Source organism: Simochromis diagramma, unplaced genomic scaffold (assembly GCF_900408965.1).
Source record: "Simochromis diagramma unplaced genomic scaffold, fSimDia1.1 OVJJ01000603.1, whole genome shotgun sequence".
NCBI lineage: Eukaryota > Metazoa > Chordata > Actinopteri > Cichliformes > Cichlidae > Simochromis > Simochromis diagramma.
The window spans coordinates 20,125,712-20,149,286 of record NW_024387414.1 but is presented as its reverse complement, the minus strand read 5'-3'; the positions used below and the strand labels follow the sequence as shown (position 1 = coordinate 20,149,286).

Here is a 23,575-nt window from a genome sequence, read left to right as displayed (position 1 = left end):
AATATCTTCAATCGATGAGTCAATCAAGGAAAGAAAAAAGCTGTCCTCCTCTCTTCAGCTTGATGCCATGTTGCCAGTTGGCTGTGAGGAGCAGGCAGAAACTGGGAGCGATGCTCATTAATATTTCAGCACCTGACACTTTCAACCAACAGCCTCAACTAGGTCAATGTATATGTAAAAAAGTCAATGAATATCTATTTTGATTTCCGTCTAATTTGGTGTTTGGAAGATATCACTGTCTATGCAGGTGGCAATCAACTATGCTCTTACTGAAGTGAGGCAAATAAACCGATGCAGCCCATCGAGGCGACGGAGAGGAAGCACAGAAGCATGAACAAAGATAAGAAACTAACTGAACTGATCAATCTCGTAATTCCCCAACAAAAAACTCAAATAGATGTGACTCAATTTAAGAGACGAACAGGTGTGCCGCCTTCCACAAAAGATTTGTGAGCTTTTATTTTATTATTTTAGTTACATTGTGACACATCACGCTTCAAGCACGAGTGTTCAAGTACCCTTTAGTCATCCTCAGTCACAGGAGCCGCCTCCCTGCGTCACAACTGAGGTGAACCTGTGGTCAGCCAAGCAGTTAATTCTGGCATGACAAGAAAAGAGCAGAACAATGGCTTAATCAACAGACTGCACACACCTACAGCTACACTGTCCGTGTGGTATGTAGAGCATAAAATGTTTTTACTTTCTTTTTAGTCGGTTTAAGGTTTTTTTTGTTTTCTTTCAACTTTGCACTCAGCTTGTGATCAGCCAGTTTTAGAGTAATAATCTGAGATTGTAGAGATCCTTTCTTTTTGCTTGAAATAATGACTCATTCCTCACCAAAACACCTTTTGTCTGTATTTTTCAGCACTTACTTGCTTATGGCAGTAACAAAGTGAATGTATAGTATTCAATACTAGAATGTATGAAAGGCAATAAAGTACTATTTAGAACAGTTGGATCGCAGTATTGAGGCTATTTAGACCCAATGCATGCCTTTGAAAAAACTATGATACCCACCTCTTTTTGTGACATATCAGTCCTGTTAAACGGCACCTTAACTGAGCACACCCTTGGACTGCCTCCTACGCAAATCATAGTGAGATATTGTCACCTCTTAGTTTCAGTGACACTGGTCCTATTAGGATGGTGTAAAATTAGATGCAGGCTTTATCAAGTCAGCTAAAAGAATTGCCCCATCATCTTCATCCTTTGGCTGTAATAAAGAACAGTCAGTTGTAATTCAGCAGTGAAATGAGAGAGAAGCCGAGCGGGTCTTTTGCTGATACAACAAGCCAGCAGACTAGAATGGTTCGAATAGCCGAGATAAAAGCTTTCACTTTGGTCAGTTTCAGAATATTAATATTTTAAGAAAGCACCTCACCTGACATAAATATGGCGTGGTCTTTAATAGCCCCCCCTCCCAGTCTCTTGTTTGGAAGTTTATCAAAGTGAGAGCTTACATGAAGAAGATTCTGGAAAGGTAACATAAATGGGATTAAGGAGAGGTTAAGATCATTCAGTGTGGCTGTTAGAGGGGGATATTAAATATTGATTTATCCCACTGTAATGACCGGGCAGAGGAGTGGGTCTAAGTGCTGCTTAGAGATGGATCAATTCATCTTTTCATATAAAGTGTATCTGAACAGTACAATGCATTCCTCCCAAACCTTTATCACCATGACTCTAGCTCTCTCTTTCTCCCTCTCCCTTCCTGGCCATTGACCTAGGAGAACACTGTGTAGATCAGACTCTGCTCTACGGTATACAAGGCTTTAACCTGAGGACATGTGAAATATTCATGTTTTACAGGAGCAGATTTTCCTGCTTGTCTTTTTATTTGTCTGTTTTTACTATATCCCATCAGTACAATAAAACCTTTTACAACCCTTCTGCAATTTGCCTTTTTAAAATATTTATCTATAGGTATTATTGTCTGCAGAGGGCAATCACTTTGTTCCATTATTTACCATCTCTTCCTCACACAGTGGAAGCTTTTACCTAGAATGCACCAGTATGCCTGCAGTCATATACACTACAACCAAATCCATTTGTAACCATTTGAATTTTTCCCCTCTATAATGCGCCATAGCTTCAACTGGACATGCTGTTTTTCAGGGTCATATGAACCATAACAAGCATCTGCGTGTATATGTTTTTACTCAGATGTTGCGTGGATGCATTTTTGACCTGAGGTACCGCCTGCTAATACATTTCCACTGACTCAGCAGGACAGAGCAATCATTTCAAATCATTCATATCAAATGTTCAAGCTGAATTAACACATGAGAGATGTAGAAAGCTAAATATTTCAAAAAAGTTTTCAATAGTAGGCTTGTATCGCCCCATTGTGACATATACTGCATATATCTACATAAAGAAGTGATAAAAGAGTTTTAGTTTTTATGTAATTAGCCACATTAAATAAAGACAAAAAAAATCCAAGTGGAATTCAATACATTTAAAAACTGGCCAAGTGTACAATCAATAGTGTAATTGTCTGGAAACTGCAAACTGCCTGTTAATGAGCAGAGGAATTCCTATTAAGAAGAAAGAGTGTTAATTGAATGTTCAGCCTTTCATTCATGACTATGTGACAAAAGTCATTTTATACATTTCATCTATTATGTGCACACACACACAAGCAGTGTACTACATACTGTTTGATCATGTGACTCAATCTGCAGTTTTTTTCACAAGTCGTGCATAAACAAATCTCTAAAATAGGAGCATCAACCTCTTTTGCTTGAGTTCCAATAAACTGTAGTATGTGATGTTCTGGAGGTGTCAGATAAAATATATTCCTCTGCTGACATGTCCCTAACTGGAATCAAAAGGGGAAAGGTCAGTGCATTAACCTATCGAACTGCCCTTTCTGCCCCACAACTCTCCTCTCCTCAGTATTGATGACTACAATTGTCCATTTCCCGTTTCCCAAAGCTCAGCCTGTAAATATTCAAATGAGCTTACACTGGTGCTCCAACAAAATCCAGACTCCTAACCTATTGGTTATAGTGGTTATACTGTTCCCCCGTGTGTGTGTGTGTGTGTATGTGTGTGATGCCAGGACTCTATTCAGGCAAAGCCCTCACAAAGACTTTGAATATAATCTTGTCTGGTTTGCAGCCCTGGAAGCAATTTTCTGCTCCTTTTCGACTGCTGTCTTGGAAATTGCAAACCAAGGCATTTTGGCTGCAATGTAAATCCTTGGCATACAAGGGTTTGCCCATCCAAATTAGATTATGCTCCGCTCCCAGACACTGGCTGTAGCCAGCAAGTGCTATTGTGAAGATTGCTTACATTAATGCTTTGTCCAATTGTTCAGCTCAGTCAAAAGAATAAAAAATAATGTATGACTCGGGATAAAATGCGCCTGTGCATGGTGTGTGTGTCTGCGGGCTCCTGTCCCAGGTCAAGTCTTTTGCTCTCCTGCCTCTTCCCCAGAAAGACATCAAGAGTCCATCTTGGTAGGGTCATTTGGCGATGGTGGCTCCATTATTTTCTACAGTTGTCATCTAACATAGTGCATTTCTGGCTGGCTACAGTTGATTAGAAATGCTGCTGGCCCTGGTGGCTAAGACCTGTGATGCTGTAGTCACCACAAGGCACATTCAACAAAGGATGAGGAAAAGAATAGGCTACAAAGGACCATTTATAGTCTATGGTATTGTTGCAGTAGGACCATGATGGCCAGAGTGTCCAACAAGCCTTGATGTTTTGTCTGGATGTGAAAGGCGTTTTGGTAGAGCCGCAGTTTGTAATATCCTGCTGTTGGTAACCTGAACAGGTTTGATAAGGCTGGAGATTTAAGCCCAACTTAACATCGAACATTTCTGGTTCATCAAGAATTGGAAATTCGTAAAAGTACATGTTGTCACCACAAATTACCTCAGCGGTGCGGCAAAGAAAATGGGAACTGAACACCGTGTTAGAAATGTTTCGCAGCACTCAGATTGATACACAATTTATGTGTCAGCGCACACGGGCTGAATTGAGAATGACACAGTATTGCGACATTTTCCTTCCAACCACATGTGTAATGTAATAACATGATGAGAAAATGTTCATAGTAGACATGTAGAAGTAAATAAACTGTTTCAACTAAATTTCAAACTAGCACTGAAGGGTCACACTGTGTGGGTTTGTCTTGTTTTCACTGCAGCAAAAATGATCTTGAATAATGAAAATGCTTTTTTTTTTTTTTCACGAAAAAAACGAAAATCACAGAAAGCACACAAGAGGTTAGCTTACAAGATGTTTAAGTGGTTTAATTTAATTTAATTAAAGGCCTTTTAAAACAAACGGGTTGATGCCCTGGCAGTACAAATAGGACTGGAATAGCCGGCCATCTCCGCTCTGTGTGATGTTGAGTATGACTACTATGGAACAGATGCCAGGCTTTTGTGGCTGCTACTGTTGATTCTGCTGCTGCCTGCATTAGCCTTAGCAAAGGGACATCTATGGGTAAAAAGAGAGCAACAGCCTGCATGAAAGGCACTGTGGGTTTACCGCATGGCTGGATGTACTTAACATTTAAATGGTTCAAAACTAGCAAAAACTACTGGAAAGCTGCAGACTTATAAATAACCTTACAACTGGTTACAATACAAATACAAAACAGATGAGGTGCTGAGCTGTGAGAAGCTGCAGCCATGTTAAAGTGCAGTCTTTGTCTGCATCAGGACTGGGACAGATTGTTGAGGGCTTTAGTCTGAGACCCTCAGAGTCTTCACTCAAGGACTAAAGACCACAGTGGTGACTGACACTTGATACACAAAGCCCTGCATTGTGGTCAGGACTACTGCCTTCAGCTTGCCACATACCAGGTGTGTGATATAACTGGAGCCAGTTCAGCACATTATCAAATATAAGCGGGAGTCCTGTCACTGTAAAATCTTGAATCATGAGATCTTAATCATATACAATCATACACTTTCCAGTGTGGTGAGATTTAGTTTAATGGTTCTCACCAAGTGCAGTTGTAACTGCTCTCAGAATTCATAATGGGACTTAAATGTTTCATTTAACTGTGGTGTGAGAAATGTAAAGTTTCACTTACTTATTTATTTTATTTATGTAGAAGATTCAGTTTTCATTTCACAGCCAAACCCGATCCTCCAAACCGAGCTGACTTCCAAAAACTGCACCACAGTTAGTTTTCGCTGTACTTTTCTTTCATGTGTATTTGACCAATCCCGATCCATCTGGATTTGCCTTTGCCTTTTTGACTAAAGCTATTTGCAAAGGAGAGAGTGAAGGAGTGTCAGGATTGGCAATGCGTTGCCTAAATATAGGGCGGAGTAGGCACAATGCACAGGGCCGTCCGCCACCCGCCTCTGCCCAGAATACACCCTGTGGGTAGAGCAGCAGGCCTCCGGCACATGTTCTGCGGCCAGCCAGATTAAAGCTTTCCTTACAACACTGACAAGGGCCCTTTTGGGCTCCCTCGCCCAAGACGTTACACAAACTTTGCTATCTACCCCCTTTGTTTTCTCATCTTCCTCTGTGACTCACAGTCTCCCTGTGAGTTCCCTCACAAGCCAGCCATGTGCAACTGAACAGATACATGTGTTACCAAACTTTAAAGACAAAAGACTGCACAGGCAGGGCAGATGAGATTATTGTGGGTGGCAGTTCTCCACTACAGCTCTGAGTGCACTGCTATAATTTTAGTTGTGGGGAGGAGAGCTGCATGCTGAAGTCATTTAAGGGAGGGACAAGTTGCTTGCCAGCGGTCGTGGTCAGAGTGGGAGGGAAATGATGTGTACTGTTATATCTTTTGTTTCCTTTCTCTTTATCTTTGTCTATTCACACCAGCCTCAATTTGTTCTTATTTTGCGTTGTTTCAATACATTTTCCTCAGCTGGCCTTGTAGCATTTATGTTTGGTTTTTGCTACTTTAAAAACCATATATATATATATATATATATATATATATATATATATATATATATATATATATATATATATATATATGTTTGGGTTTTGTTTTGTTTTTTTAAATATTGGCCATATACTGATTGGCTCCCTCTTTCAAAGTCTCTCCCTCTCTTTCTCTGGCAGGATGGCTAGCTTCCCCAGATACTGCATGTCCTTTGCTACTTCTCTGTGTCAGAGTGATCAGTAAAAATTTAATGACACTATAAAATAATAAAACTGCCATTAATTTATCACAGCACTTGATGCGTGTGCAGTAAAGAAGCATTAGTTCACTGAATCTTTTCCAACCTTAAAACAAAACCGTGATGCTTTGCGGATAATTTACAGCCCTAATTTCCAGTCTATTTCTAATTCACCGATATAAATTATGGAAATTATAACCAATAAGTATATTAAGCTCAGTATATAAAATTTTATGAAAATTTGTGGTACCATATTGCACAGATAGTCTGATATTAATTAGCATAGCACACAGGAGGGGAATACTGCAATTAGACCATTACATTACAGCATGTAAAAGAGGTTGTATAAAGTATATGTAGATGTTTTTCCACTAACCACAACCTCCCCTTTTCTTTTTTTCCTTTTTTTTTTCCTTGGGTCAAATTAAGTAAAGCTACCTCAAAGACAAGAGCTTCATTCAGTCTTGTCCCAGGCTGTCTGGTGTGCTGATGCTCACTAATCATATGACTTTGTGCGGTGGAGAAAGAAGTTCAATGCTGAGCTAGCCATTAATGAAATTCATTGACGGATGGTCCCTGTTCTCTTTCCTTCTCAGCCCAACATGATGCTTAATGATCATGAGTTTATAAAAGGACTTGATTGATCAAGAGGGAGCAACGAAGCGCAGAAGAGGGACGAGATGACTACTTTATTACAGACACACACACTACCCCATGAATGCCGCGTCTTCTGAGCAGACTGTCCAAGTAGCATCTGAAGCAGCACCATCGCCCATCCAGCTAATCGCACTTCAGTCACTTTGTCATCAGGCTGCTAGCTTCTTTCATTAAGAGCAATAATGTGGCTGGGTGATGAATGCGCGTCTGTGCGTGTGTGCGCGCGTGCTTGCTCGTGCGTGTGTTGCTTTACACAGAATGTGACACAGAGAGGCACCATACTCCATCTTCGCTTTACAAAGTGTCCTCATGCCCAGCAGGGACCACCACATATGTCATAATTAGAAAACACTTAAGTAAGCAAAGGGCCGTCAGATAGACAGCCTCTAATCACAGGCCATAAGCAGGTAGTGGTTAATTGTACATCAGAATCACTCAGCTGGCCATAAATAATGACTGCTCCTTCAAGTATGATGGTAAATTGCAGTGCTCTTTCTGTCTCTTGCGTGGTCCTTTCTTTTGAGGAATAGTTCTTGAATAAATAAAAGCATGAGGAAAATCAAAATACTGTGAAAGGCCTCAAATGGACTTGAACTATCTTCATTCTTCATCTTGTCAGAATTTTTAACCCCAACAAAAAAAATGCACAAAAGGAGAATTTTTTTTAAAAAAAAAGAAAACATTTTAAAGAGATTTCTTTTTTTTTTGTTGCCTCTGTCACTATAATACATTTTGACTTTTTTCACCAGCATGATTTCATTTATCATAATAAAAACAAATAAGTTCGAATAAGTCGGCTAGCTGGCTACAGGCATAAACTAAATGTTTGCGGGCACAGTTGTTAGAGCTTCTTAATTTTTTATCACCTGGGGAAAAAGAACTTCCCTGTGGGGAGAAAAGGTGAAAAAACCCAACAAAAACAAAACAGTGGAATGCCTCACAGAGGAGGGGCTCAAAGATTAATGTGTTTGTGGGTGTCGTTGCATGAGGCAGGGGAGCTGTTAGTATTGTGTGGGGACTCTACCTGAGTGTCTGCTCAGACTGCATGTGATAGGCCTGTTTAGAAAGAAAAGAGGCAGAGGTCAGCGCAGACAGTGCATCTTTGGCAGAGATTGAACGTGCACCCTGGGAGTAAAACAAATGCTTTTTTCTGAATGGTGGCAACATGCCTGCTTTTAGTGTCATCCAGGCAAACCTGGGAGGGGGGGAGATTATTTGTATCATGCAGAGTCAAAGTGTCCATCTCCTAGTTGAGTCTTTAGAGAGGAAGACAGCCCTTTGCTAATGCCCTGTGTATTCACTGAGGAAGTAGGTCATTCAACAATGGAGCCAGCAGCAGTCGGCACTCTCCCCTTGCATAATACATTAAGTGTAATGTGCAGCAACTATTCAGAGACCCCCCGAAAGCTGTTATTTTATTCTGTAAATGCACATGGACATGACATTTAATATTGTCACGGAGCGCTGAATGACAGGGTTTCATTGTGCGACAAGTACAACATGATGCCAAGTTTAATCTGAGCACAAAGAAACATGACAAACGGGAAAACACGGTGTGTTCTCCAAAGCATGAACTCTGAATAAATGATGGGCGCTGAGCTCAGGGCGCTGTAGACTGGAAGGCAGGATGTAAGGAGAAGATTACAGAGGAAAATCTGAGCACTGCAAAGAGGGCCACGGCCCCATTGTGTGCTCGGGATCACAAAGTATCCTTCTGTAAATCTATTTAGAGCACCCCTGGCCCTCACTGTCTCGCTGCCTCCTGTCATCCATTATAACAGCTACAGAATAGAGAGATGAGGAAAAAGCTGCATCTAGCTCATGTCAAAAGAGCAGCTTTTCAAAACAAACTGCATTTATCAAAGACACTTTTTTTTTCTTTTCAAATTTTCAGATTTGTGATGGAGTTTGTTATTTTTTTTTTAGCTGTTTTGTCACTGTAAAAAGGTGTATATGTGCTGGTTTGTTTACCTGACTCTTTGTATTTCTCTGTAGGAAAGAGCACACTTTGACAGCATTGGGCACCACCTTGGCAAGCTGGGTGAGGATGGAAAACTTGGCCACAGAGTTATTGACCTCACCAGGCCAGAAGATCTAGATGGTAAGGCCATTATTGGGTCTCTTGTTTTGTTTTGTTTTATTTCATTGTTTTTCTGCCTTTTCCCTTTAATTATTATTACATGCTGTTAAATTCAGTCCTTACATCGGCATAATTTGTAACATTTTACTTAACTTTCTAAACTATCTGGGGGGAAAATATTAAGAGCAATGGGTGGATTGTCTACACACTCAAAACTGAGTCTACCTTTTAAAAGAAAAGGGAGTTTTGATGTGTAATAAAGGCCTACTGCTCAGTACTGCATGCAGAGTGGTTGGGACAGTTGTGTGCAAGAGAGAAGTGGTGAATGCCGTTTGAAATGAGCCATCGCTCTGAGGTTTTCACAGGTAGGTGAGCGAAGAACAAGGGTGCCTGAGGACAAAGCTGGCTTTTTTCCAAGCTTGACTCCTGTTGCTGTTGTTGCTTGTCTGAGGTCCTGGGCGCATGTGTGTAAATTCTGATTACACCAGTGTGACAAATCGTCATCTGCTTTTGTGGAGCTGGCTCCTACACAGGAGCAAGGAGTTCCTCAGTGCAACTAATATTTGTCTGACATAAATATTTGTGGCAGTTTCCATGGGACTTCAGAGCCAGAGTAGAAAATAAAATGGTTCTGACTCATCTTTGATGCCTCAGAAAGTCTCGGGGCAGAGGGATAGATATTTCTCAGGACAATGTAACACATCGGCGTTTTCCAATGAAGTTTTAGGCACGTTTCAGTTCAGTTTTAGAGCTAAATGGTCTTGCTCAGTTGGTTCACATAGACTTTTTTTTTTTTTTTTAAAAATCTTGCTATAAAAATATTTGTTTACCAACTTCAAAGCACATTTAGTTTCACATCACACCCAATTCTGAAGATGAGAATTAGAGGTGCATTTAGTGGATTCATTTACATGTTTCCCATGTAAGCCACAGCAGAAGATCCCATCCCACCCGTCTGACTCCTTGGACAGATGTGTTTTGAGTGCTCATTCTCCCAGTGAGAACCCTCCCTCTGTGGCTACTGTGGAGTCAGGACTGAAACAGAGTGTGCACCAGGGAAGTTCTGTCCTTTTAAGTCCTGTTTAGAGCCAAGGGAAAGGCTAGCACCAGACACCGCACATCAGTTTTCCCAGTGGGTAATGGATTAGGAGCAAGCAAAGGTTAGAGGAGAGAAGAGGTCCTCTTCCCAAGGTGGGGGTTGGCTGGGAGACAGGGCAATGGACATAACTCAAAACACAGTTAGCATTTCTTCTATTACACCACATACATACATATATATATATATCGGTGTGTGTCTTTAGGCTTTACCAACAGGAAGGCACGGAGATGAATGATGTGAAGCAAGATTTTGAGATGTGAACCACAAAGTATTTACTCTTCTGAGAACATGCTTACATCTAAAATCTTGTGAGGATTTTCTCTTCCTTGAACCAAAGAAAGCTCGGCTCCCTGGCATACCATAACATACAGAAATATACAGTGCACGAGAATATTTATATTCTGTTTAATAGCATAAATATGAAAGCATAGAAAACATTAGCCTTCTAGATTATGTAAGGTCAAAGGTCATCCAGGTGCCAAGTATTTTTTTCCAATGTGAATAAGATCTGCTGAATTGAAACTTCTTCTTAAAAATTACCATAAAAAAAACACAAATGTTTCTATGACAAAAAGGCAGTTTTATCCAAAAAAATGTAGCATCAGTAACTAGTTTTGGAACAACCTATAAAAATAGGAGGCAAATGAATTTGGAAACATTTTAGCCCCCTCCCCCGAGTAGATCAGAACACACTGCACATACTTTTGGTGTTTCCTGAAAGGGAAAATTACTGGGTGCACCACCTCACCCATACATAGGGTGTGAAAGCCCGTTGGTGTGTAGCAGCTTTCCATCCAGAACAGAGTAACCGCATTGAGCAGGCACAGTGACTTCTGTTATCGCGGCAGTTCACAGAAAGCTTTAGGTTCTTTAAGCTAATATTTGCAAAGCAGGCAGAAACCCAACTCCGAACAACCAAAAGTGTGTGTGTGTGTGTGTGTGTGTGTGTGTGTGTGTGTGTGTGTGTGTGTGTGTGTGTGTGTGTGTGTGTGTGTGTGTGTGTGTGTGTGTGTGTGTGTATGGGAATGGTTAAGAAATAGGAATAGATAGGATTTTCATCATTTAACAAAGTCACAAGCCACACACATGATCTCTTGGCAAATTCATTAGGTCTTTACCAAATACCACAAAAGCCTGAGCCCTGAGGCCCTTCGTTCATTCACATATGGAGTATGGAGCTGCCATATGAGGTTGTGTGTTTGTCTAAAACGCCCCCATCACTCAGGGTCTACAAAGAACAAAGGAGTTGTTGAGAGATGTGTGGAGGCAGGAAACAGAATTAATCTAAAAGCCCAATGAGATAATATCAAGCAAAGACTGAAGAACAAAAGAGAAGCTTCAGCTGAGAAGTGTCCTCGTGGAATAGGATAAGAAAAACAGTAGTCTTGCACTTTTGCTACAGATCACTGACAATGAGTTTCTTTACATCGGTAGCTCAGAGCTGTTGTGAAGTGTTATATGGGCTGATTGTTTGAAGATGTTTGTTTTTCTTCTGCTGTGAGTCTGTGGGAATCAAGCTCTGGCTTTTATTGCCGGGGAGTTTTTCTGGAAGAAAGCTTAGATGAGAAGCCTTTGACATAATAACGTGTCAAGTCACAAAAACAGTAGGTGCACAGGTCAAAACAATCAATAAGAAAGTTCTGTTTTGAAGCTGGCAAATTGAAATTTAGAGCAAACGAACAAACGTGTGTATTTCTCTGTGAGTGTCAGAGGCCGAGAAGTTGTGAAAGATTAAACTAAATGCATAAGACAGCTGGCTCTGCAGGCAAAAGTAAAAGCTGCGGCATGTTGAAACAAGCTGCCTGTTTGTTCCCAAGTTCCCACGTGTGTGCATGCATTCACACACTATCACACACACACACACACACACACACACACACACACACACACACACACACACACACACACACACACACACACACACACACACACATATACACACAGAGGGTATGGAAACCCAAACGATCCCAACTGGGTACTAAAAATAAGACAATTGAGATGTTTTAATGTGGTTTACATCACTTGTGATTTTCACCGGTTTAATTAGCATGCCACGAACTCAGACTGGACCAGAGCCACTGAGCGCCGCATCCTGTCCGTCCACACACATTAATCTCGCCTGATCCTGCTCTGAGGGAGAGGCTCTATTGTCAGTAGTAAATGCCTTCACTCAGAGGTGTTAGATTTGATCCCAACAGGGAGGGCTTGGCAGGTTTGCGTGATTGTTGCCTGCTCACTGAGGCTCATCCTTTTTGAGCGGATTCCTGGGTGACATTATGTGTCTGCCCATAGAACAAAGATGAGTAAGGAGGAGGAGAGGAGGAGAGGGGGCAGCTGGGGCAGCGCTACCCTCTGGCTTGCTATATGGTCGAGTCTGAGCCTGCAGCTCACAGGTGTGACAGGCTGTGGGGCCTCACTACATTCTCTCTCCATTTCGCCCCCTTTCTTTTTTTGTTTCCTTCTTCCTCGTTATTCACTTTCCCTTTTCGTTCTTTATTCCACCATGTGCGCGCACACACAGACACACAGACACACACACAATCATTCTTTCACACTGTAATTCATGCTGCTCATCTGCAGTGTTTCCAGGAGAGACAAATTAAAAGGGGATTCTCATATCGCTCTGTCACACTTGAGCTGCGGGCCTCATGAATCACAATAAATTCTATTAAGCAGCACTCCCTCTGTTTCGCTCCCTCCCCAGCTACCACCCAGGGGGCCTGGCCCTGTCACCGCTAAACATCTGTGTTTATTTACACAATCACACACCTAACTAACTGATTCCTAAATGTCCTGCCCCTCCTGGAAAACAATAGTTATTGCTCATTTGCAAAATGTCAGAGCAGCGTTGCGATTTTCTGCAAAAATATGGAAACAACCTGGCAGTAAATTGCATGTTATAGTTGCAAGCAATTTGCTGTGTGAATATACAGGATGTCCCCAATTAAGTCATATATATTACAGGGGTTGAATAAGGAAGCAGTTCTGTACTTCAAGGTGCTTTCAGACAGATCACAGACCTCGCTGCTATTTCAGGTTAAAGGTCTTTCGCAAAGTTGGGCTGTTCGTTTCTCCGAGGCAGCTTTCATCACTTTCAGTATTTTACATATCCAAGCCACACAGCGTGTGCCTCGGAACAACTTACGAGGTGCATCACTCCTGTTGTTCAAGTCTGCAGTTTTCTGCAGCATCTGACAGAGCAGAAAGCGATGCTTTTCTGCGTGCAGTCATGTGCAGCAAAAGACCATGCCTCATCTGGATTCCCTCCAATGAACCTAGTCACGTGGCTGGTTTCCTGGCTAACTATGGATGTGGCACTAGGTGATGGCAGGCAGTTGTTTTGTCCCCCCCCCCTTCCCGCTACATAAGAAGATCACCTCTGCCCATATACATGCGCACCAGTATATAAATTGCTGAATCAGTGTCAGTGATAGAGTAATGGCACGGCAGGCATCGTAAATTATGGCAAGCGATCCCAGGGCGCAGACACTGGCTGTCGTGTCTGAGTGAGCGCTGCGCTCCTGAGCTAATGAATACCTTCATCTGGCCCCGGCAGTCAGCAGATTGCCCCGCGTTGATGGATACTGTCAGCCCTCCGCCACACCACATTTCATTGCACAATAAACATGGTTGTCAAAACCAAACAAAGTGAAATCAATTCATCCTGTACAGTGAGTGCATGCTAAATGAAATTAACGTACTGTGGGGTTCGGTGGCAGCAAAGGTAGTGTATTATTTTTGAATTCATGATGGCTTTCGGGCCAACAGCATTTGAGGGAGCTCAGCAAACAGAGTAAAACGCGGTGCTTGCAGAGGTAGAGAAAGTATTTCGAAAAGTAACAAAAATCTCTAATTTGGTGCATATTTTACAAGACTGTGAAATTAAAAGAACACAGGCGTCTAGATAGCAATGATGAGGAAATGCATTTATATATGGTTAAAAGGACATTTTGGCAACTGAAAATGAATCAAAGGTTATAGATAACTATGCATTTATTACCTTTCTCTGCATATGTAATGTTTAGTCTGTCTATTTAATACAAATAGAGAGACCAGCAAACACCTGCAATTATATGAGTTTGACTCATAAGTAAATACACCTTTTTATTGGCTTTCCAGGTAAAGGAAGGGATCATAAATGTGGCTCTTTGGCTGTTAAACATGAGCTGCTGAAAAGTCAATTCATCTGCTTTTGCACTGTGAGAAACAGGCTTTTCTACTAGGTAGGTTAGACCTCAAGAATTCTTACCCTGTAAACAAAAACAAAGTTCCAGCACACCTTCATCTCTATTGTACTGCAAGTATGTTGCCTTTTTAAAAAGACTTGTCTCATATAATAATTCTGAAAACAGGACATGTTCTTTTGAAGCGAAGACACTTCAACTCTTGAGGCTGAAAATGCTGCAGTAATACCTTCAGTGATTAGAGCAGGGCGAGGCTTCTGTGGATTTGGAATTAATGTCTCTGCACAGCCCTCCATTACTCATTAAGAGTTTGATTTTGTTTATCAACTGAAATAATAATAGAAATCAGACCCCAGGTAACGTGTGCCAAGGCTGCTAGTGGAATGGTCTAATGAGAAGGCTTCACATGTGGATGATGAAATATGCATGAGTCATCCCAAGCTTTCTTTTCCAGATTTGAGATCATTAAAGATGTATCGTAGCATATGGAAGGCTTTTTTTGTCTTATTTTTCAAGCCTTGTTTATCAACATATTTTTGTTTGTTTAAATATTCATACTGCTTTTATTTAATTCTTTCACATCTTACATATAAAAGGAAGCAAATGCGCATGCAAACAGAAATCATTATCAGTCTGATGTACAGTTTAATACTGAGAGAAACTCTCTTATGCTGATTGTGAATGCCCTGATTGAGAAACAGCACTTTGCAGAATCGGCACACTCTCTCCCAGCTAATGTGTGCTTGGTTTGTTTGTTTGTGTGCGTGCTTGAAGGAAAGAGGAAGAAAGTGAGAAACAAGGGGAGAAAGAAGTGTAAACCGAAGGGGTTTTTTGTGCATATATATGTAAAATGGAGTTTGGCTTTTATAAAGATTTGCAAGAGTTTGTGTTTCCTCGCTTTTTTTTTATTTTTTATTTTTTTTTAAGTCAGGCTCAAATCTTATATTTATGTTGGCTGTGAGTCTGAAATATATGTGCACAAGTAGAAAAGCTGGACTTGTGGACAGAGAACTGAATTATTCTTGAAGTCAAAGGGCTTCTCCTTGTTCTCTCTGTACTGCTTTTGGATAGACCCGATTTAAAGAGATCAGGTCCACCTTAAACGCCATATTCAACCCTGTAGACTCTGTTGAACAGAGTGTTTGCATCTCTGCACTCATCTGAAATAATTGTCATGATGGAGATAGCAGATGAAGGAGAGTTTAAACATGGCTTGTCACTTAATGTCTCGCCACGCTCTCTCTTCTTGTTCCTGCCCTTGTTTTTTCCGGGGTCCAAGGAAGTCAATGGCTCTGCAGATAAACCCCAACCCTATTATTGTTGGCCAACAGGAGGCGCTGGACCTACCGAGGCGCGTGTCTTCAGGGAAGCTCGGGGAAGAAACAACAACGAGCCCCACATTAAAAGGCCAATGAATGCATTCATGGTGTGGGCCAAGGATGAGCGGCGCAAGATCCTCCAGGCTTTCCCCGACATGCACAATTCCAACATAAGCAAGATTCTGGGTAAGACTCTTTAAAAAACATACAGCTGTGAGCACTTGACTTCTTTGCTTTAAACAAAACTGATAATGATGCACCATTTATAGTTTAGTTTTGGTTTAGTTTTATAGTTTTGCTAGAACCACAGCTTGTTTCATAGCTTTTGACATGCTCAAGAGCACTGTAGTCAATCTGAGTTTTTCAATTACTAATGGTGTTTCTCCAACACTGACTTACCAGGCTTTTTTTTTCAGTTTTGCTCATTCTCATGGGTTTATTGCACTCGGAAAAGCATATATCTTAGAAAGTGTCTGGCGTCTAAAAAGAGAGTATGCACGTTATCTCGTAGACCACTGTGCATCAGTTCGCCTCAGCATACAGATGGATTTATAGCCCATCACTAGCATAAGTGTTTGTCATGAAAAATGACAGAGACTAAATGGGTCTTGTCCCCTCAACACTGGAGTCCATACATCAGAGCTGTTAAAAGTGCTGTCATCCATGCCAGTGTAGGGCACTTCACCGAGCTGCAGTATTTACTACTCCAGCTTGTTGTTCCTTACTGTTTGACAGTAAGGAAAAAGCCTGCCTCTGGTTTCAGATAATGTGCACATGCAGAGCTATCAAGAGATTGTTGTGCAGCAGACAGTAAATCTATGCATGCGATTTTTCTAGAAAATGTCCACCCTTATTAGGGGTAACTCTGTATTAAATTAAATCTTGATGCAGTGTAGTAAAAAGTAAAGGACGATGAATTTCACATTGCATTATTGGTTATTTTATATAAGTGCAAGGTCACCACCTCTCTGCTTATTTTGTTCAATTAGTGGTTATGTTTAAGAGCAATGGATTCCTGCAGTTTCCCACTATCACAAACAGTTTTTCTGGTTACTGAAAATCTGAATGTACTGTGCTGTGTAGGTTCCCGGTGGAAGTCCATGTCTAACCAGGACAAACAGCCCTACTATGAAGAGCAGGCTCGTCTAAGTAAGCTTCATCTAGAGAAGTACCCAAACTACAAGTACAAACCACGGCCTAAGAGGACCTGCATTATTGACGGAAAAAAACTCCGCATCGGAGAGTACAAACAGATGATGCGTTCACGGCGACAAGAGATGAGGCAGTTCTTTACTGTGGGGTAAGTACACAGTTGTGATTAGCCCAGCCTTGCCATACGTAATACACAAGAAAATGCAGAAAACATATGCATGCAATGCAAAGCAGTGAACGCTGAGTTAACCACTGTTGCTAACTCAGCAGCTTAATTCAGAGGGTTACTAATAATTTAAGACAATAGTAATCTCCTGATGGAGCACCAAATACAGACATTATTACATATATAAGCTCTACGTGTATATTTACATAAGCGTGGACAGCAGCAGTCTAAGGCTTAACACTTTAATTTACTGTTTGCGGTTATCAGGAGAGTCCTTCTCCAGGTGTTCCCATGTCAGTCATAAGATTCAGTGGCTGGAGTATCAATTATCCAGCGCAAAAGCAGCAAAGAGCAGCAGGAGCAACGTATTGGTTTTATGTCACCAATAAACTGGGTAGTGTTTCTGAGCGGCTCAAAACGGGAGTTGTCAGGAGTACCTCTCTTTTTCCAAATCATTTTCACAGAGCTGCTGGCTTACAGCAGACTGCTGTGGGAAACCCGTAATCCAGCCATCTCAGTTTAAGTGCTGTAAAAAAAAAATCACGCACTTTAGAGACACGTAGCCACCAACCTAAGCAGCAATCGCACTATGAGCACCACTGAGCGCTTTTTCCATGTGCTCTTTTTCCGATTATGCTGATCACTTTTTAATCAAGTGCGTCGTGAAAACTGATTGCATTTAATATAAATGTATGTGTTTCTTATACATATAGGCAGCCACCGCAGATTCCCATCACCACAAGCGCCAGCATGGTCTACCCTGGGGCCATCACCATGGCGACCACCACACCCTCACCTCAGATGACATCGGAGTGCTCAAGTGCCTCAGCGAGTCCTGAGCCATCCATTCCCGTCATTCAGAGCACCTACAACATGAAGCTAGAGCCCACTGGCATGGTGAACAACAGCGAGCCGGTCAATGGCGAGGATGAAATGGACATGTACGAAGATTTTGAGGACGAGCCCAAATCAGACTATAGCAGTGAAAATGACACACAAGAGCCAGTCAGTGCCAACTGAGACCTTTTAACCGAAGAGGCCAGTGCAGAAACAGTACTCATACAGGAGGATGCCCAGAGGGCTGGTCTGATCTGAGGGAGGGAAAGAACAAAAGAAAACAAAAACTACACCACAAAAGGTTTGAACATGTTTAAAAAAATAATGATGTATCATATCGAAGCCAGCATGCAGCTGTGGCTTCATCTGAATCAAAAGCTATTTGGTCTTAAGTGTTTCTTTAAGTGTGTGAAGCAGTTTGGTTGTGGTAATTTATATATATATATATACATATATATATATTTTTTATCTCATTGTTTATTTTTTGTTAAGATCATGGACATATAGACAATTAGGTTATTGCCTAAAACAAAAGACAACTTGAAATTACAACCTTTGATATGAACCTAGGTAATTCTTACTGTCATTTACCTTCTTTTCCTCTTCAATTAGATGATTTTGCTACATTACCTAACTGTTCAAGATGGGAATAATATTCTCACTCAGGTATAGCGTGCCAGCCAACAGCTTGTGAATGTTTTTAATCAAGAGATAAATATGAACAAAATATCTCAAAATGATAAGGAGTGATTCCAACGTAGTACAGAGGCTAATTACACATTATTATTATTACTATCAGTAATATTATTATTATTATTATTATTGTGTTTTTCTTTTTGTTATTACAAAACAACCTAATTTAGTGCGCAAGTGCCAAACATTTCAAGTTGTTTCAAGTCTTTGAGTCTTAGACAATCTCTTCATCTCTTAATGCAGCTTCATCATCCAGTCTTTCTTTAATTTACCCAAACAGAATAAACAAATTAAACTCAGGAACTTGGAAGCAGCAAGCTCTGCAGGAGGTTACAATATGTTACATCTGTGTACGGTAGCTTGTGATGCTAGCTGTTCTTTGGGGAGGCCAATGCAGTGATCATCAATGAAGCCAGCCCTTTCATTTCCTCATCCCTGTCCACACAGAGCACCGTGGCATCCTTCACTTATTTCCAGCTCTGCAGTCCACTCTGACTCACCAAGATCTTAATCAGAGTGATTGTAATCAGGCCAGAATGCTAAAGGGCCAAAGGCCTCCAATCTGTGGGATTGGAACAGTAGCGAAAGGCAGCTTTGGTGGCATTACAATCTTAAATTGATGTTGTACAATGTGTAGCTACAGTGCGCTCTGTTAAACACTTTAGCCCCATTTGGATGGCAAGTTTAAAGTCTTAGGTCTTAAAACGTAATTTTTTTTTCTGATCTTAATTCTTTTTAGACATTGTAAATCTTAAACTGACACTAAGAAGTCTTAAAGGAGAGCACGGTCATCGGGTTGATGCAATGAGTTGATTACTGAAGTAGTCTTGAAAAGAAATGACAGTTTGCAAGGACATAGAGAAAAGACTCCTATATAAAGCATAAAATACACAATTTTTTAATTAGTGCACTTATAAACCTTCTATCACCTATGAGGCTTTTGAAACATTTACAATAATCTGATCAGCTTTATACTGCTCTCATTGTTTGCACTTCAAAAAATACAGACTAAATGCAAGAATCAGAAAAGAGGCAACTCAGTCTTAATGTAAGCTTCAAACCTGACAAGTCCTGACCTTCCAGCGACGGCAGATAGATAAAGCTCATCTAGCGGTCAAGGCCTTGATGTTGAGACTCAGATCCTCTTTACAGGGCAGAAGGTCTAAGTGGCTCTCCTCCCTGCCATGCCCTGCTCTGACCCCAGCCTATGGCAACCTCAGCACCCAGGGGGCGCCATCTGGCTCAGAGAAGGAGAAAACACCAGGGAAGGATGGGAAACAATAAAAATGGTGTGTGTGTCGCTCATTGTGCTCTCCATCAAAGTGCTGGAAATAAGGCCTCAACAGGGCTCCCACCCTGGCCCAATCACCAGGCACTGGCGAGCAGATGGAACAAGTACATCAAGCTGTGGGGGATTATTAAAATGACTGACGACTGGGTATCATCTGAAATACAGCATTATTAATGCATGAGTCCAGCTATTCCCCTCCCATGCCCTTGAACCTGTCCATTTCAGAGAGCGTGCAGAGCTTTTTTGGAGGACATGAATATCTCGTCACGAGCTTTAACTGGTCAAGACGCTCACTGCTGGTCACTGCATTTTTCTCCTAGCTCAAATTGGTACAGACGGTTCTTTAATGCTCTCTTATCTTCTGTACTCTTATTGTTATTACCCATCAGATGCTGGCTTACATCATTTAAACTTTTGGACATATTTATATTAAGTCATGTTTTCCCCTTTTTATTACCTCATAGATAATTCAGATTTTATTATTTTCCATTGCATCTTTTCTATATTGTTCTCATTTTGAGGAACACGTCATGAAGATGCTCTCCTACAAACAAACCCAAGTGGATTTCCCTCCAAGTCAACCTGTTTGGTATTTCTAAACTGTTTGCTCCTGTTTGCTGGCGGTTAGATGTATTTGTATGCGATTGTAAATATTTTCATGACTATGCCACACTACTTTAGTGGGCTGGTAGTTAAAAAGGACTCTTCATGGAACTGAAACTTGACTGAGCTTAAATAGCAAAAAAAAAAAAAAAAAAAGGACAAAAAAAAAGAACAAAAAAAGAAAGAAAATAATGACAACAAGAACTCACAAAGAGACAATGTTTCATAAGTGTTATAAGCACTGGATATAAATTGTATTTTTATCTATTCTGATTAATGTGAAGCTGTTTTGAGGAAAAACAACACGAATGAACAAAATTCCCCAGTTGGACTCACGTGGGTTTGCTCTCACAGTTACCAGATTTGAGTCTTTTTTTTTCCTTCTTTTTTTGTCTGCTTGTTTTGTTTATTTATGCAAAGACACATGTGATGAATGGACACTTTGTTTAATCTTCAGGGCTGCCTAGAGGAGAGACTCAGCACAAGAAAAGTGAGCAGGAAATTCAACAGCAGGCTCAGTGAGCCATGAAAAACCAGACTTCAGTGCATTGTATATTGCACGACATATTTATTGTTTGCCACTGCTGGCTCTAAAATTTTGAGTTAAAGACATCATGGACAATCAGATGAATAAAAAAAAAAAGAACAAACAATTTAATGAATTGGAGCTAAACATAGTTTTCAGTTAATTCTCCATCTCATTAAGGTTTAATTGTAAATACAACATAGGAAATATATTTTTGTTCATTAGTGAAGTATAAGTTATGTATTTGGCTGTTCTATTTTTTTTGTAGTATGTGGTTTCATGTTTTTAAAACCTGACAAGTCACTGTACCTCATGTAGATGCTTATTTTTTTCCTGCTTATTAGAAGAGAGCAGCACTGGTCCTGAGACAAAAAGACGCACCTCACTCGCTTATGTTTTCATGATGCTCCCCAGACAATTTGAATAATCAACGAAAGCTAAACTTGGTAACAAGTATGGTACTTATTCAGACAACAAGCACTTAAAAGAATTATTAAATCGTGTGTTTCCAATCATCATAGAACTTAAACGGTATGCTGTATAATGCTCACTTGTGCTTTGTGTTTAGAATAGCACTCATAGTATGTGGCACTTTTTTTTAATGAGTGCAAAATCTGAAAAAAAAAAGTCTGCATGCATTTGGCTTGCATTGACATTAATGTAACAAACAAATGTTTTTATGAATGACTGCTTCAAACACAAATGATTTTTTTTATTGTTTTAAATGTGGGAGCGTGCAAGTATTTATTTCAATTTATTTCAATGTGGCAAAATTCACAGATTGTGCATTCTTCTCAGTTAATTCTCTACTTGCCATCTTTTTGTATGTTGCCAATTTTTAATGAACATGTCCATGACTATCCAGCCATCCCGAAAACGTAGCCCTCACAATTTGTTTCTTTTCTTCCAATTGCTAGACTCACAAATGGTTTCAACATTACTTACTGTAATTTGATTTTTTTTTTTTTTTTCCGTCTGAAATTTGTGATGTGTATATGGTGGGAATGTTCTCTGTGTTAATTTAATCAGCACAATTCACTGACATGCTGGACTGACATGGTAGCTGCTGTTCAGAAGTGTAAACTTTTTTGTTCAGGATGACATTTATAGCCGTCTTTGGTACTTTGCTTTTTAGCGTTGTTTCTCAAGCAACACTGTGTGGGGCTCTTCTATCACTGGAGCCACTGTTTTGAAATTGCTGGCAGCCTGATACAATTTTCCGCCTAGAAATCTCTTATCCCCCCCCCTCCTCTGGCAGGTACCTAGGCCCATGGAAAGTATTGTTTTGGCTGTTATTAGAGAAATGAATTAAATAGTGTCTGTTGCTGCTTTAAAAAAAGTTTATGTCGGAATATGTAAATAGTTTATCATAATATCTTGTACAGTCCAATGTAAAGTTTTTAATTCAACTTAAAAAAAAAATGTTGCCATCACGTTTGTGTTCACATTGTTCTTTATACAGTACAAAAGGTCAATTATTTGCTAGGGATATTATTGCTAAAAAGAAAAAAAAATTAAAATGTTACTTAGTTGTTTTTTTTATTTTATATTTGTTTTGTTTTGCTTGGCTTCAAAGTGTACATCAGCAAGTCTTTGGTTTCCATGTGCAGTATTGACGTGAGGTAAACTTAAGGTGAATAATTTTACATTGGTGTGTGTGTGGAAAGCAATTTCTTTGGCTTTGGTAGTATTAATACACTATATCAAGTAAAAACAAACCGATGATGGACACACTGGGTGCATCTAGGCACCTTAAGAATGTGTATACTGTATATGATTAAATTGTCCCCACAGGATCAATTCAGACATATTGTAACACCATATTTCTGTAATATCTCTGTCCATTGTAACAATGCAGCAGTGGGCTCAATAACTGCCTGTTTTAGCTCATTTACCTCAAGAAGTTCCTCCTTTTCTGTAAAAGAGACAGAAATTGTGTTACAAAAAGCTCACATCACTCCATCTTTTGTACTGCTGTTGACACTTACAAATTAAAGAGACATTTTGTTTTAAGATTTGTGTAATCATTTGTATTGTCGAGGCGTTTGTTACATTCTTTAAGTCTGCAATGTAAGAAAACCGAGGGCTGGGGAACAGTTGGCTGATGTCGTTTTACACCGTTGGCATCATTGTGCTCCACAATGACAGCAGTATATGAATCTCTTTTTTTGGGGGGGTAGAATTGCTGTCTTCAACTGATAAGTCACTGTTTTGATGCTCAAGTAATCAAACTGAAGACAATTATGGACATGAAATCAAACCAGCCTTGCTGTTTTGATGATACTTCTTCATTTATAACATTTTAAGGAAGTTTTGAGAGAGAATTCAACATTTTTGGTCTCTGCCTGATGGAAACAGATGGATGGATGGATAGATGTAATCATTTTATAATAACATTGTATACAACTGCACTGGATTAAGGATGTTGCCAGAGCTGATACTTACAGTACCTTTGGATACCAAAATTCTGAAAACTCCAAAGTACTCATTTCTTTCAGTAGAATGTAGGGTTATTAAATAATTGATACTTGGATGGAAACCTCCATCTTTACACACACTGCTGGACACAGAAAACCATGTGAACAGTAACACAAAAAATCTTTGTGAAGCATCTTAAAGACATCCTGGTCTTTATGAAGAATTTCATGCACTCCCTATAGCCCCTGTTTTGACACTGACGTATTAAAGCTTTATCATAAACATTAATCTGGCCAGTTAACGGTTAGCAATTATTAATATTACCCATCTGTTACATTATTATTAAGGAAATGGGTAGCAGCTAATAATTACATGATAACATTAACGTAAGAGCTAGTCTGCAGCCATCATTAGTCCTGTGCCTCTGTAAC

The 23,575-nt window shown here is 40.2% G+C and overlaps 1 protein-coding gene across 10 annotated transcripts in view; it reads left to right on the top strand.

The window, feature by feature from the left end:
- The window catches only part of sox6 (SRY-box transcription factor 6), a 129,422-nt gene extending 106,683 nt beyond the window's left edge, over positions 1-22,739 (top strand). For 9 of the 10 annotated variants that reach the window (XM_040012091.1, XM_040012095.1, XM_040012089.1 and 6 more), the window contains 4 exons: positions 8,772-8,877; positions 15,471-15,644; positions 16,542-16,758; positions 17,490-17,796. In XM_040012091.1, coding sequence (XP_039868025.1) covers positions 8,772-8,877; positions 15,471-15,644; positions 16,542-16,758; positions 17,490-17,796 — 804 coding nt within the window. Of the gene's footprint in view, positions 1-8,771; positions 8,878-15,470; positions 15,645-16,541; positions 16,759-17,489 lie in introns of all 10 variants that reach the window. The other variant, XM_040012088.1, reaches the window with a different exon arrangement.
- Positions 22,740-23,575: the final 836 nt, after the last annotated feature.